At 41.6% G+C, this 16,127-nt stretch overlaps 1 protein-coding gene across 3 annotated transcripts in view; it reads left to right on the top strand.

The window, feature by feature from the left end:
• prex2 (phosphatidylinositol-3,4,5-trisphosphate-dependent Rac exchange factor 2) overlaps positions 1–16,127 on the top strand; it is an 82,690-nt gene that overhangs the window by 54,248 nt on the left and 12,315 nt on the right. For all 3 annotated transcript variants that reach the window (XM_020087850.2, XM_069513064.1, XM_069513065.1), the window contains 11 exons: positions 1,310–1,489; positions 1,641–1,735; positions 2,571–2,653; positions 3,332–3,422; positions 6,261–6,389; positions 7,361–7,402; positions 8,292–8,389; positions 8,511–8,657; positions 10,720–10,822; positions 10,972–11,115; positions 11,238–11,352. In XM_020087850.2, the coding sequence (XP_019943409.2) occupies positions 1,310–1,489; positions 1,641–1,735; positions 2,571–2,653; positions 3,332–3,422; positions 6,261–6,389; positions 7,361–7,402; positions 8,292–8,389; positions 8,511–8,657; positions 10,720–10,822; positions 10,972–11,115; positions 11,238–11,352 (1,227 nt within the window). The remainder of the gene's footprint in view (positions 1–1,309; positions 1,490–1,640; positions 1,736–2,570; positions 2,654–3,331; positions 3,423–6,260; positions 6,390–7,360; positions 7,403–8,291; positions 8,390–8,510; positions 8,658–10,719; positions 10,823–10,971; positions 11,116–11,237; positions 11,353–16,127) is intronic.

Genomic DNA, 16,127 nt, shown 5'->3' on the forward strand with positions numbered 1-16,127 from the left:
GCCATAGGGTGCTCCACTTTCTTTACCACAGTATAGATTAAAGCGTTATGCAAATGTCCTCCCATGAAACGGCCTGATGAGGAGCTTTGTTATGCAGATGCACTTACAGATTCGATGAAGGCAATTGATGACTAATGGTTAAATGTGTCAAAGTAGGTTAAAGAGCTTCCTGTGAGAGATTAAGAGATCGCTCTGATTGCTTGTGATAAGCAGTGGTGTACTGTGGCCTGCTCTCGTTCTCTTGCTTTTTCAGTTTTTTCCCTTCCCTCTCTCTCTCTCTCTCTTTTTGTTAAAGCCCCTTCTCTGATCCAGTCATTGTTATTCCCATTTGCTCCCTCGGTTAGTTTGCACCCCAAAGGCCTCAAACTGCGCTCGCTTCTTTATTAACCAAGAGCCAATCACAGAGCCTGGAGGGCTTCTCCATAGTGATGGAATGCCAATCTCCTTTTTGGAGGGGCATTGTGGTAGCTCCTGGAGTGGACCATAATGAGGGCATCTCTGTGGACCAGTCAGCCTGTGAATGGGCGGAAAGGGGGCCGGTGGAGAGAGAGAGAGGAACCAGGGGGGCGGAGGTGTTTGAAATGATAAAGAGGCATAAAAACCTGAGATGCATTTGGGTGACACGAGGGGGACATTTCACACATAGCTGTGAATCCCCTTTAGCAGCCCTTCTCCATTGCCTCTACTTTGAAATGACCTTAAGGCTGATGTTATGACACAATGGAAAATGTAAGCGGACACAAATTAAAATAGGCCTGAAATGTAAACAGACATCGCGTGTCAGAGTGTGTGCGTGGGGAGAGATCAAAAAAAGTCCAAGCCCAGCATTTATTGGAATATTGCCTTAAATGCCACCATGTGTTGCTGCAACTGTAAAAATATCCCGGGCTGGTCTCTTCCTGCTCCTCTGATAGCCGCCTGATAGAATACAGACCAGCAGGAACAGTGAGTGGGGAGCGTGTTGACACAGCTGCACCCTGCTGCATGTTTTGACCTATTAATATGATGCGTTTCCCCAATCGTCTGAAGTTGTTTGTGCGGAAGCCGGGCACAAACAGATGGGGGGTTTTGTTTGGCCCACTCAGCTGCTGGAGCCCACACTCCTTCACACATGAAAGCACACTCTGTATGTAACAGTGGAGAATGTTGCTGTGCTGCGGTACATGTAAGAACTTCCCTTGTAGCATTAGTCTGATCAAAGAAGTTGTTTTTATCACGCTGACTCCAGTGTTAGTTTTGGATGAATGTCACTGCTGCTTTATGTAATCCCTCCTATCCGTTTTCTTCTTTTCCACCCTCTCTCCCTCAGCATTCTATCCTCCATCACACACCCTCCAGCGTCAGAGGCGAGGACCCCGGAGAGTTACATCTCTGCAGAGAGCGAGGGGGAGAAGGGGGAGCGCAATGGGAAGAAAGTGTGTTTCAACGTGGCCGGGGACGAGCAGGAGGACTCTGGACACGACACAATCAGCAACAGAGACTCTTACAGGTATATAACTGCAGTGACAGGTGGTCACATGAGAGGTGCAGACTTTCAGCAATAATAGATTAAATAAAGAATTTAGCTCTGTATTTTATTATCTGATCAAGACCAATGAGCACTTTCAAATATTTTGTCTCTGCTTCCCATTTGTCATCAGTGACTGTAACAGCAACAGGAACTCCATCGCCTCCTTCACCAGCATCTGCAGCAGCCACTGCAGCTCCTACGTTCACAGTGATGAGATGGACTCAGGTACACAAACACACTAAACACAAGCATTATTCTCCTTCACCTGTGACAGTGTATTGCAGGTAGAATAACACAACTCAGAGGTTATAGACACACGACATTCACAGTGTTGGGCAGGTGACAGGTGTGTTTACACATCACACAGCAGAAAACGTGTGAAAGAGGTAGATACATCCTGGTGTCATGTTTAAACCACTGCAGATTGGAGCTGGAGCTTTGCTTTATAAATGTGGGGAGGGGGAACAATTCCACAGAGAGGAGCTTACATGCACTTACATGAACACATGCTCGGACCAGCTACCAAAAAAAAATCAGAGAAGCTTGAATCACAACACACACATAGCGAGTGTGATGACATTACTCAGTTATGTCTATACATTGACAGAAAATAGCTGTTAACTTCTATATTAGTTTAAAATCTTGTAAATATAATCCATGAAGTGTGAGTTATATTTACTGTTTAGCATTTATGAAAAAATGTACGGCTATACCCCGGTCCACTGAGACAATGTGACGATGAGAAAGAAAGAGGTCACGATCACAGTGGAATTGAATTATTATATTTTTCTGGAGGTTGAGAACAAAAAAGCCTGCAGTTGAATCTAATTGGATTTGGCAGACGTTTGGCTGCACATCTCAGCTGGATTTGTCATTAATGTCTCACACAGCTGTGTATCCTGTCAGATATCCTTCCTCACTGCTTCTTAGGATGTCTCCATCACACACACACACACACATATGTTAGGAGTGTTATATGATTCAGTGAAACAACTCAAAGTAATTGTGCATGAGTAAACGTGTGGACTAATACTGCCAAGTTGTAACCGCACCTCTGCAGGAGATGAGATGCCCTCCAGTGTGTGGCTGTCCCACGACAAGCAGAAGAAACTTCACAGCTTCCTGGAGCACCTGTTTAGCCAGGTGAGCCACTTCACATCTGTACAGATGTGACTGATGTCACTAACTAGATTTTTGAAAGCTGTTCTTGGTTCATCAACATAGTTTTGAATCTTATATATTTCATTGTTCTAACAAATATCAACTCTGCTGTTATATTGTTAGGATGAATGTTGGTGTTGTCTAAATGGATTGTGTGTGAAAATGACTATCAAAAACGATTGTTATATTGCATCATGTGTGATTTTTTATGTAGACGTTTGTGTGTGTGCTCAGGAAGGGAAAATTGTTGCAGCCTTCTGTTGACTCTTGACCTTTCAGAAACCTTTGAAGCAAGGCTGGTCATATGTGATTACATATATGGTCGCTCTAGCACACACGCTTATTACATCCATGAGAGGTTGTGTGAGGATGTCTCAATCAACAGTGGAAAAGCTTTGCACTGCTTTGCTGTCGTGGCCCTTTTTGGCTGCTTCCTGTCATTTGTTTTCTTGTGGAGCAGTTTCTCCAGCTTTGTTTATACACCACATAGCAAATTGTATTCACTGTGGCTCTGTGGGATTGTGTGTGTTACAAAGAGAGCAAGAGAACCAGGTGTTGGTTATGTTTGGGCGGCGGATCTCACTTCCCTCCACATACTTTCGATCTCAACTCAGTGGGGAACTGTATCATGCCACGACTTGACCCTCGTGCTTTCTCCAGGTGGACTCAATCACCAGCATGCTGAGAGGAGCAGTGGTGGCTCGGGCGTTTGAGCAGACGAAATGCTTCACACCTGGAAGAGGATTACAAGGTAAAACACCATGACTATGCACCTTTATCCCATCTTATAGCATCATGTTCGACTCATCAAAACATTTGAGTCTTCCTCTTTTTGTAACAAAATGATGGATTCTTAGGAGAAAAGAAATACAAGCATGAGATATATTCATTCCACAAACACAAAAAAACAAAGACATATTTGTCTTGAAATGTCCAGTAGACGTTTCCAATGTCCACTGTACCACGATCACCCAAAGAATACTAGTCCTTGTAGAACAATAGTGAAAATAGTGTTTAGTTATTAGTGTCCATCACGTCATTCATTCCTGATACATCCACCTATAACTAGGCATACGTGTCATGGCTACCTCATGCATCTTGCGTCTGTTTGGTGCGTTGGGTTGTGCATGTCCTCTGAAATTAACACGACACATTTGTAAGATGCAGTGGGCACATGAACATTAGGGGGAATACAGGGGCAGTATGCGCAAGGGGTCATTCGGCATGTACGAATAGTACGTAGCAAGTATCTGAAGTATTAGGTCCACAATGTTTTGTACCCATGTGGTCTGTTTTAACCACGTCCCCCTGTCTATGGGAACGTGTAAAAAACAAATATATCTGATATTGAGGCTGGGCTTCACACTGGGCCCAGGATAAGAAATAGAATATCATAGAAACTCCCAATCCCAATCGGCAGAATACTGAGAGAAAACCGCATACTTTCAAAATTATGCAGCTGCCTGCACACAGGGGCTGCAACTTCCTGTTGTGTAAAGTGTGTGTGTGTACATAGATGTGATGGTAGAGACATGGGGGGGTTTAGTCGGTAAATTACAGCACCTACAAAGAAGATTCATCCATTTTCCTTTATCTTTATCACCGATCTCTCCCCTTCAGTTCTTCCAGTGCCCTTCTCTCAAAAGCAGCAGAACCACTTGGTTATATACTCATCTCCCTTTTCTCAGAACTATAGTGCTACCTACCAGTCAGTGGAAAAAGTGACCCTGTAACAACTTTGGTGAGCGTGTGTTATCTGATTAGATAACACAGTTTTTACTCTGTGTTTGTTTGGCACCTAACCTCATCTTGGTCTTGGTGTTTAACAACGAAGGCCATTGTTACAGTTTATCTCTCACAGATAGTGTAGGAAATGTTGCTGGAAGGGTCTAAATTTATCCTTATCATTTCCCACGACAAACACAAACTAGCTCACGGTGACCTTTCATGATCTGTGGAACTGTTCAGATGACTCAACCCACTCTAAAGATAAAATAAAGGAGAGCCATGCTCAAAAGCAACAACTGTTGCCTTTTTATTTTCCCAAGACGTGCAAGCATGGTTTCCAGATTTTGCAAAGATGATAACTGAAAGTTTTGTACCCATGTGGTCTGTTTTAACCTGTGAAAAAAGTTTTCTTATTGTATGTCCTTGACTTACTCTAAAATGTGTTAAAAGCTAAAGAGCAGATTACTCATTTATTCTGCATGTTTTCATAAGTACAGCCTCCAAACACAGCGGCCCATTTGGTTCACAGACTTCCCTGAATTGAGTGCAGATTTGCTTGATCTGAAAATAGGTCCGCTTGTGGTTTGTGTGCATTTGTGTGTGTGTGTGTGTGTGTGTGTGTGTGTGTGTGTTGGTATGCATAAATGCCCCAAGGAGGGATATGAAGGCCTTGATCAGAGCTGATCCATCTTAACTCCACTAATGTGTGCGGTTGATAACACAGCAAACGGGATTATCTCACAAGTAGAGCATTCCTGCATCTGATCTCACACTCCCTCTGTCGCCCTCAGACACACGCACTTACACACACACACCCTTTAAGCCTCTGTTAAACAGCCGTCGCTGTATCGCAGATCTGCTCATCGTCTCCAGAGTAAACTTTGTTACAAGTCATTCTGTCTGGTTTTGAAAGAAGCTACATCAGACTGTAAAAACAGAGTTTTACAGTCTTGTTCTGCTACTGCAAAGACTCAATGACAAAGAGATTTGATTGTAGGCGATCGAAAACTGGTCCGCTTGATCTGACTGACCTATGATAGATAGATTCTAGATAGATAGAAGAAAGGTTGACATGGAAAGAAAATGAGAATGAAATGGATGTTAATGAGACACGAAAAAGAAGAACAGAGATGATTTATGAGAGAAAAACAGACGAGTACGATGCAGAGGAGTATGATGATTTATTAGGATCGGTTATCTTTCCTGATTGCCTTTTGACTGAATAACATTTGTTGACTGAATGATTAATCTTCTAAATAATTTACGTGTGTTGTACTTTGAAAGAGTTTGACTGCTTTAGCAAAGTAATGGGAATTTTACGATGGCAATAAACATCTGGCAATGAAGAAGACGTGGGGAGAAAGAGAGCTGGAGGGGTGAGAGGGAAAAGCTCACAGTTTAGACATTATGAGATAAAGAGTATTTCTTTATTTCTATTTAGTCCAATTGCTTTTTACTGTGATTTCATTACACACTAATACAGTAGGTGGTGGTATGCACCTAGTTGGTTTGCTATCCACCAATAAACACAAAGGACACACAATCTAATAGCAGTATAATAAAAGCAAACCACTTCTATGTTATGGTTCAGTAGTTTTCATATATGAACCTTGCATGATTTGGATCTGGGTCCTAGTATTTTTAAGGATGAAAAATGTAAATACATCAGGGGATGAATTTTTTAACGAAATCTGTCTTTGTGGAATAAAATATTGCTCGCTAATGCACAATTTGGACAAAGCAGATGATTGTATATATCAACTTTCTTTCTATGTGCCATAGGGTTTACAATTGTTTCACACAGTCATATCCCACCACCAGGTCTGTGTTCATTTCTTGTTTGTGTCTGTGTGTGTGTCAGAGTTTCAGCAAGAGATGGAGCCCAAGGTGAACTGCACCAAGAAGTTGCGTCTCCATGTTAAGCAGGATCCATGGAACCTTCCCAGCAGCGTTCAGACCCTCACACAAACCATCGCAAAATATGTTGAAGGTCAGCGCACAACTGAATCATAACAAACATGGTTAACACACACACACACACACTCCTGCTTTCACACAGTTTGGAACTTAGAGCTTGCTCCACAATCAAATGATCTGGAAAGGTATACCTGGCTTGGGAGGCACATTAAATTGACCAGTTCTCTAGTGCCCCTCATCATATTTATTAAATGCAATAATAGCCTGTGCTGCAGTTATGTACAGCTCGTCTCAGTCCACTAACTGTTCAGCTTTCTTTAAGCTTTAAATCTAAAACCATCCTGGGATTCATAAATTTGAGCCACAGATAAGCAAAGTAAACAGCTTTAGAGCTACACTGTGAGATTCCTCTTTTTTTTTTTATGTACATCGGAGGTCCAACCTCATTTATCCTGAATTGCAGTGTGTGGTTTTTGTGTTTGTTGGCACGCAGCGTGATTACACAGACATATAGAGTATGTACATACAGATGCATGACCACAAGTGAGCATGCACAGACACAGCCTCGACCCGATCCCAGCTACATGACACTCCTGGGAAAGGTGAGCTGGTGGTCACGACGGAGGGAATACAAATAAGCAGAGTTAATATTAATGCGCAGCTTGGCTAGTGTACACCAATTTTTTCCCCCCTACCTCTTTCCCCATAATGGCCATTTCATGCAGCACAGGATCCTGCCAAGCTCTCTGCGCCTCTGATATGGCTTTAAACAAATGCAGATTTATGCTATTATCTTTGCCTTTGGCTGGTTTTTATGATGCTGTGTGCTTTTTTTCTTATATGTGAAGATAAACAGCTGCGGAGCTATGATAGAGCAAAAGAGTTTTACAGCATTGTCCTATTTATGACTTGACGAGGTAGACTTTCTTGCACAGGTCATAATATTGTAGTTGAAGAGAAGAGCTCTTTGGGATTTGTGGTTGTGTACAAGGTTATTCGCCGCCTCACGTAAATGACTTTGTTTGTTTGTTTGTTTTTTTTCAGAGGTGAAGACGAGACTGCTCTTGGTCCTACTACAGTATACAGGTTTGTCTTACTTTCCTCTTGCAGTGATACAGAAATACAGGAAATAATACTGATTTAGGCAACATATGTTTTCGTTTTCAAGCTAAAACGATCTCTGTCTATACAAGTGTTGTGGCTCTGTATAGTTTTAATCCCTATCTGTACTAAGAAGCCTGAAAACGCATATCACGTGATGTAAGCAGCTGTAGAATTTAACAGCAGAACAGCTGTTCGCGAAGACAACAGGGTCATCAACACTTGTAATTGATTATCCATTTAGCGTTAACACTCGTAGCTGAGGCTAATACCATTTGTTTTCTCCTGGGTGGGGGTCACGTGGTACATTGTAAACCTTGTTATTTCACACACCCTTTAAAATCTTTGCACCTTGCACTGGTGACACTTCCTCCAAGAAGCACACATTGCAATAAGAAAAAGTAGTGAAGGGTAGTTTTTTTGTAGGCAGTGGTTGGATTGGTTAATAATTTTATAATCTTACAACATTCTTCATTTCTGAGGGGTTCATGAACTCATTTGTAACTGAATGGATTGCTTGAGGGGTCTATTTCTCCGGGATTTTATGTCAGTCAATTATTTTCCACTTGGGTAAACCTGTCAGTTGCTCTTATTTTTTTCTGATACAATATTTAGTACCCAGCAGATTAAATAAAAAGCAGCCATGATTTTTGTCACCTCACTGTTTTAATGTCCATGACAAACTCACAACATGTATCTGTCTCCCTTTTCTTCTTGTACCTTCTTCCTTTACACTTCACCTCAGTTATTGATTTTCACTCCTCAGTTTTGTGTATTTGAACTTCTCTTCACTTTTCCTATCGGTTACTTTTATTGTTTTTATTTCACCTCAAGCGTTTTGCTTTCTTCCTCATATCATTTTGTTTCTTATTAGACTCAGAAATCCAGTTGCGTCGAGATATGGTGTTCTGTCAGTCTCTAGTTGCTGCTGTGTGTGCCTTCACAGAGCATCTACTGGCCATCCTCAACCAGGTAAATTACACAAGTATACACAAATACCTTACTGAAAGATGTAAACGTTTTTACCTTATTTATCTTTTTTATTTTTATTTTTTAACCTCAGCTCACTGTTTGGCCTTGTGTCTACTTTCAGTTCCACAGCGTGAGCAGGGACATGGACCAGGACTGCTCGGACCCCCAGGACCTTCAGGAGGCTCAGGAAGCCAGCCGCCGTTGGCTGGAGCAGATCGCCAGCGCCGGGCTGCTCTTCCACTTTCAGTCCCTCCTCTCCCCCAATCTGGTGAGCACCAGACCACTCACCTCAGCTCTCAATTAATCTGCTTTAACAGACACTCTAAAAACAGGAGCTCTGCTTATTATTTTCTAAACTGACCATTCAAATGACTAAACTTAGATTTTCAGTAAACATACAGATCTGAGCTTTAAATATATTTAATCTATATATATATGAAACCATATCTCTACATTATAAAAACTTAAATGACATGAATTATGCGATATTTAGAATTTTTATTCCACTCTCTGAGCAAGTGTAGTGATGAGTTACAGCTAAGCAAAAAAGATGTAAACTACTATTCACAAGTTTGGATTTTAAAAAATCGATCATTGGTCAAGATGCCACCAGCAGACTACATGGTGGGCACCAAGGAAAAACAAATCACAAAAATGTGCTGAGCGTAACAGACGGTCTGCCCGCAGTGACTGTGTGTGGATGCGGTGTGAATGGTTGAGGTGTGCCACTGATTTTAAGAGCCAGAGCCCACAGCCGACCTCCCTCCTGTGTTACTCGAGTCACAGGAACGGCTTCACCAACCCTGTTTAAACCGAACACTGTCGTCTGGTGATGTTGTGGGGATTATTACAAATGGAGAAAAATACACACTTTATATGTTTAAGAAAACATTTGAAGGCATACATAGCACATTTGCAACATATAGTTCTAACATAGATAACATAGCACATTTATTACATAAAGAATATTCATAGACATTTAAACAATTAAACACTATGTCTGTTTTGGAGAATTCTAATCTTTTTCAAAGCAGCCTTAAAAATGTATGAAATGTTCCGATCTGTTTTGAGTAATATTAGATTGAGATAAATAATTCCATTGAGTTGTGTATATTGATGTGAACAATCGATATTTCATCTAATTTTGAAAAAGTTGAAAAAGTGGGTTATTTGATATTAGACTGGTCTTTTCTCCAGTCCAGTGGAAAGACAGGGTCCAGACTGGAGTTCATTATGAACAGCCTCTGTGGATTGCTAAAAGTTAGCTCAGCTCACATCATGACCTTAGTGAGATCACATTAGCCTCTCCCTTCAAGGCTTTAATAATAATTTCACTGCAGTTCCTTCAAATGACTTTGAGAAACTGTACTTAAATGTGAGACTGTTCACTTCATTTCCTTTGTGCTTCTTTTCTGCAGCCACACATATTTTTTTTATTGCAATGATACTGATTTAGTCTCTATTTCTGTTTCCTGTCACTGGGAATTAGAAACACAGGAAGTGCTGTAAAAATGTATTCTAAATGACCGGTTATTTAAGTTAGAGGGGTGTGCAACATACATCAGGTCCCCAGAAATCTTTGTCGCTTCTCTCTCTTCCTGCCGACACCCTGTCTCACTCTTTCACTCCATCTCTGTGTCTCTAGTTCCCTTCCTTTCTTGAGACATTTCCCTTTTACGCGTCCCTGTAGAGCAAAACTGGGTTTCAGTAACCTGCAGGTGATTCCAGTGAAATTTCAACATTCAGGGCATCTTAAAGGCAGCATGAGCACTGGATACTTTTTGTGTCTGTATGTTTGTGATTTTGTGTAAACTGAATGTATGTGTGTGTGTGTGTGTGTGTGTGTGTGTGTCAGAGGTGTGTATTTACGTGACACCATTTCAGATAAACTTGCCCACACACAGCAAGTGCCACTTGGCAGGGCAGCCGGTTCTCATTCACGTGCTGCACCATTTCAAATGTGTCTTTAGAAAACGAACCTAATCCTCTTCCACCGTTGCTGTGTTTGTCCCTCTACATGTGGAGGATAGAGGAGGAGAGAATTCTTTTTCTTTATCAAAACCTGGTGACTACATCGCCCACAAGGCAACATGACTCCCAGTTTGGTTAAACATTCTACTGTGGTTCAGGGTTAGGGTCTCAAAAGGCAGCTGGTATACCCTCAATTATTAACAACAGATTTTTTAACATTTTCAAACATCTTGTCCTCAGCCGATTCAAGACTTTTTTTCCCTCAGTCGTCTCCTCTCCCAAGACTTTATCAGTATGTAAATATTGAAATCTCTGACCACCTTCTGATTCATTCTTTCATGTTTTGTTCGTCTCTTCAGACGGATGAGCAAGCCATGTTGGAGGACACTCAGGTCGCACTAATTGACCTAGAGAAGGTCACATTCTACTTCCGACAATTTGAAGGGGAGCCGCTGGTGGCCAGTAAGTCCTCTGACTCTTTCGAGGTTACATTTCAGCTGAAAAGCATCATTGCAGCCTTCTCCTCCTCCTCCTTATTGCTACTTCTAAGGTCTGACATTTACCTAAGCCTGAAAATGTTCCCTCCTCTCCTCCCCCTTCTTTTTTGGCAGACATGCCCATTTCGTACCAGGTGGAGGGCACACGTCAGGCCTTGAAGGTTTGCTTCTACCTGGAGAGTTCCTACCTCTCCCTGCTGCCTCAAAGGCTGAAAAACGGAGGAGGCATCAAGATCTACCCTGTGCTCTTCACACAAGGTATAATTAGCATTGTTATTGAACATGTCGGCATGTAGTGTACAGATGAAAGCCACAGATAGATGCATATACACTGACTCTGGCACTTTATATTCCACTCTTTTCGTGTGATGGCTCTCTAGCACTGGAGAGTATGGAGGGCTACTACTACAGAGACAATGTTTCAGTGGAGGAGTACCAGGCCCAGATCAATGCCGCCTCACTGGATAAGGTCAAACAGTACTACAAGAGACTGAGGTATGTGGCATGCGACATATGCACGAGATTATTCCTTTGGGACTACATATACTGTCCAATTCAGACGTTAAGATCTACTGCAAATCAAGATGACCTCAACAACCACCAGGTCCTCAGGGTGGTTGCGATTGGCCGAGAGAAACAGTGATGTTTTGCAATTGGCTGCGGACACACACAGGCAGGGGCAGACAACCCTGTGATTGGTGGATGATTTAATGAGGCTGAAAGAGATACAAAAACACAGACTGAGAATAAGGGCTCGGCTTTACTTAATCTCCTGAATGTGCGAGGAGGTGTCAGACCTGTACAGTGCGCTGTCTGAATATAAATGTCGTCTCTCATTAGATGCTACCTTGTGATTCCTGAGACTGAAAATCACATTGAAACCTGCTCTGTATCAAGTGTTGTGTGCGTGTGTGTGTGTGTGTGTGTGTGTGTGTGCGTGTGTGTGTGTATAAAAGACACATTAAGAATCTGTCATGACAAAATCTTAGAAATAAGTGCAGCTTTTCTATTTGGATTACAAAGCTGAGAGCATGATACATTTACACAAGCTCACACACACACACACACACACACCTGATCCTTTTGAAGCCTCTTAATTGGACACTTCAGTCCGTTCTAACATTTGAGGCCCGGCTCCGTTGCCCTTGAACAACAGTTTCTCTAATATCAAGATTTAACGACACAGACCGATGGCATCTTGGTCAATAGAAAGAATCAGACATACTTATGGAAAGTGTTTGAAGCCCGGCCAGTGTTTCTTTCATCGAACACCTCAGAGAGTGACAGGTGGACTCGTCGGCTTCAAGTAAACATCTGCTGCGGATTGTGTGGATAATTAAACACAGGGCAGCGCTCACAGCATAACTTCCATCTTATTATTCAGGGACAATCTGCTTCGGGGTGGGGGTGGCGCAGAACGATTTATGGTTCGAGCATCCATCTGCCACATCAGTGAGGACCCGCCGCAACAAAGCATCAGTTTGAAAGGGAATTGCACTTTTTTATTTGTTTGGGGTGTTTAGCTTGATGAGTGAAAAGAATTTAGAGAATTAGTTTCTTTGATTGTCAGATTTCCCAAAGCACAGCTAAGGAACGAGTTGCACTTGGTCGTTAATTCTTTCTGTGAATCAAGTCTTAACTTCCGTCTCATTGTGTTCTGATAACGTCTGTTAGATCTTCAGGGACTCCACAACCTCTTAATGGTTGAATACTGGTCTGTTCTAGTATCTCTTTCATTATAGAGTCCTTGATTTCAGACTAGTAGTTTCTAAAATGTCACTATTCTAAATAAGATACCACAGGGAGAGATGCATACAGTGTTGTTAATGTGCAAACTGTATAACTTTACTGGATTCCAGCCATGCTGTTTTTGCATTTGTACTGTACACGTCTTTACAATTGAACTTGTACAGAGAGAGTCTATCTAAGTTGACAGCGGAGGCTCTAGCAGTAACACAGAGCAGATGTATGCTGACAGGCAGGCAAGTGAGAGGCTGGTGATCTGGGAAGCATTAGAGGTGCTTATAAAACTGATGGAGATGGTTCTCTTCTCAAATACTCGATCTCATATTCAACAAAAACCTGTCATATTACTTCAGACTGAACCCAATTAGCTCTTTGAGCTCTCGAGAGACAGTTTGGAGGAATCCCACTGTGTTTATATTATAGTTCAGTTAAACCATCTACAGCAGTAAAATTGACATATTTCACTAAAAGATATAATATACTACAATATATACTTGAGTATATTTTGCTTATAAAATGGTGTTTATTTTGCTTTATTAACTTTTAAATTGGTATTTCAAACTTTTTTGTTGTTACTTTTTTATGTAAAGGTTTCAAATACTTCCACCACTGATGCTTGATGGGAGTTATATGAAGCTGCAACTAAATATTTTGTCCTTAACCAAAACATTTTCAGTTTACTAGTATATAAGAGAGGAAAAGTATGAAATTCTCACATTGAGTAGCTGCAACAAATCATTCTTTAACATTTTTGCTTGAAAAAATATTTAATAAATGATCAAAATGGATTTTTATTGTTCATGGACTTATTGATTTTAGCTGTAGGGTTATACAGATAAATCTCCCAGCAGCACTTAGAATTCAACATTGCTGCTGACTCACTGATGTGCTCGTGGAATAATCCTGTGTACTCTCACAAAACTTGCATCAGAAAGTGCTCTTAGCTTCCACCCAGGGAATTTCCTTGGATCAACTGACATAAAGAAAACATTCCAAGCTGGGTTTCAACAGTCGGTGAATACGGTGTCGCAGTATATGTGACATTACCAGTAGTTGTCTTTTGCCTCCTGTCATGTGTCTGTCGGCTGACCACAGGCAATGCCATGATGTCACTCCCCTCTCTACTTCGCTGCGTTCCAACCTCAGGCACCTCGTTATCCTTGGAGCTCGGCCACAGCAGCGTTGGGTTAAACCCACACTTATGGGTCGGAGCCAGAGGCTGACTGGCAGACAGAAACAGCACAGCACATACAATACTGAACTGTGTGAACTGAACGGCTGAGATTCTCAAACGTTTGCATTTTGTCAACAGTTACACCTCAGACCCACATATATATATATATGTATGTGGGAGTCCTGAGATATTGATGTTGTGAGGAATTGAAATTGGATTTTCTAGTTGCACTGCATAAATTTAAATTTTCTTAGTCATAAATGCCATCCTCATTTGCATTCAATTAAATTAAAAGAGGGAGAAAAGTTGCTCTTTATTCTGTGGATTCCCTGGAGCCTTTTTTGTCTACCAGAACTATGCCTTTCTCTTCCACCGACACCTTTACTCTGTATTATGAATATGATCCTATTTTTGAGATGTAATTGACAACAATCTCCCTGTAGCCTCTCTGGCTTTTGCTTTCCAAACCCACACCAAGGGTCCAAGCAAAGACAAAGTGCCCGATGAAGTCAACTGAATCTAACGTAAAACTTATGGGCAAATCAAAAGCACGTGGCTGGTCCTACAGCAGACAGCTGTATGTAGAGCCAGAACACACTCACACGTTTTTCAAGCCTTGATAAACCATTTGAGCTGACGTGCATTTAGGAAAGAGATAAGAGATATTCAACCTGACAAGTGCCAAAGTTTCTGCACATTTCTCGTGACGTTCTTAAAATTAATGGGGGAATAGAAACTGTGACAGAATATAAGATAAAGTTTGAAGGCATAGAAATAGTTTAGCTATCTACCTTACTAGAAGAACCTGAAAAAGGGAGGAAAGAGCCCACTCTGCAGAGAGAGCATCTTTCCATTCAGTCCCAGTCAGGATAGAGAAGGGGGAGATTGAAAGGGAATATAGATCGCGCCAGAGCAGCTTGGAAAGAAAGAGGGAGATTCCAGGGGAGGAATGAGGACGATAGGTTGAGGAAGAGAGGATGCTGGAGAGGTTTTTCGATGAGGGCGGAGTGGAGAGCTGGTGAGGCACAGTCTGCAGAGTCTGCAAATGTATTATTCAGAGGGGGAGATTATTGCAGGCTTGTGGTTTCATCTCATTTTGCTCTTATTGACAGTAAGTTTCAAGAGGGAATTGGGTTTTCCCTCGCGTGCTCTCATGTTATTGATTCGAGGAGCACGGTACATACAGCATTAGAGGAAAAAGTCTAGCATGCACTAAAGTTTGTCTGCTGCTGAATTATATGTGGAAGTCCATGTATTGTTTCAGATGCAGCAGAAACCTGTGGGCATTGGAAGACATGTTCAAATCAATATATTGGCCTCACTGCAGGCACTGGCTTTTGGGGGTTTTGGTGAAATGTTTCAAACTGAAAATTCTTCTCTTAACGGGCTTCTTTGTTTGGTCCTGACCTTCGGACTTCTCAATTCAGTCTGAACCAAAATAATAGGTGTGAAACTTGCCTCCGACCACAGTCCAGACCGATGGACCAAAATTTAATCCGACCAAAAGAGATGGTCTCGGTCCAGATCAAACTAATCATGGTTCAGATCATTTGAATGTAAACAATATAACAAAGATATTTGTTCAGACTTTCAGATGTCAAAACCCCCTTAAACTCTCTTCCTCCTGGGGAAATATAAATTCTACACAGTCTTCCAAAGAATGTGTAATGCAATACATTTGTATGTATAACACTGAACAATCTCTATATATTGTTGCTTTTACAGATTTGTTGTTTCATGCTTTGTTAGCTTAACAGTCTTCTGTCATCACCACACAGCACATTTGTGCTCACAGTGTTTGCTTCTGCAGCAGTTATGGGTAATGAGTATCACAGTGCTGCAGTGCAGTTTGTCTAGATTAAGCTAAACAAATGCCTGATGCTTACTGCAGGGTCAGAGTGTCCGTTTCAACAGTAGCTCCCTCTCTCCCTCCTTCCTTTATCTCTGCTGCCCAGTGGCTGGAGCAGAGATTGATTCTCTCACTCTCTGTCAGACGTGACCTCGTGTTTCAGAGTGTAAATATGCTGCTTTAATCAGATGCATGTACGACAACGTGATTAAACCTCACAGCTTATCAGATTATAAAATACATGTATACTTCTGCTTGCATCTGCACAAAAACACAGATGAATATGCACACAAACACGCAACTACAGCCATATATACAAGTCACCCTGGCAGCTTTGTTTAGTGTAAATCATGTTGTTTGATCTTCAAGGACATCTCCACAATATATGCTGGGAGAACAAGACGATTGATGATGTGACATCGCTCCGAGTGGTTCAGCACACACACAAACATGAATCCCACCACAGTGCTCAACATCAAAACAACACCACGAGGATTTGCT

Source organism: Paralichthys olivaceus, chromosome 17 (assembly GCF_024713975.1).
Source record: "Paralichthys olivaceus isolate ysfri-2021 chromosome 17, ASM2471397v2, whole genome shotgun sequence".
Lineage (NCBI taxonomy): Eukaryota > Metazoa > Chordata > Actinopteri > Pleuronectiformes > Paralichthyidae > Paralichthys > Paralichthys olivaceus.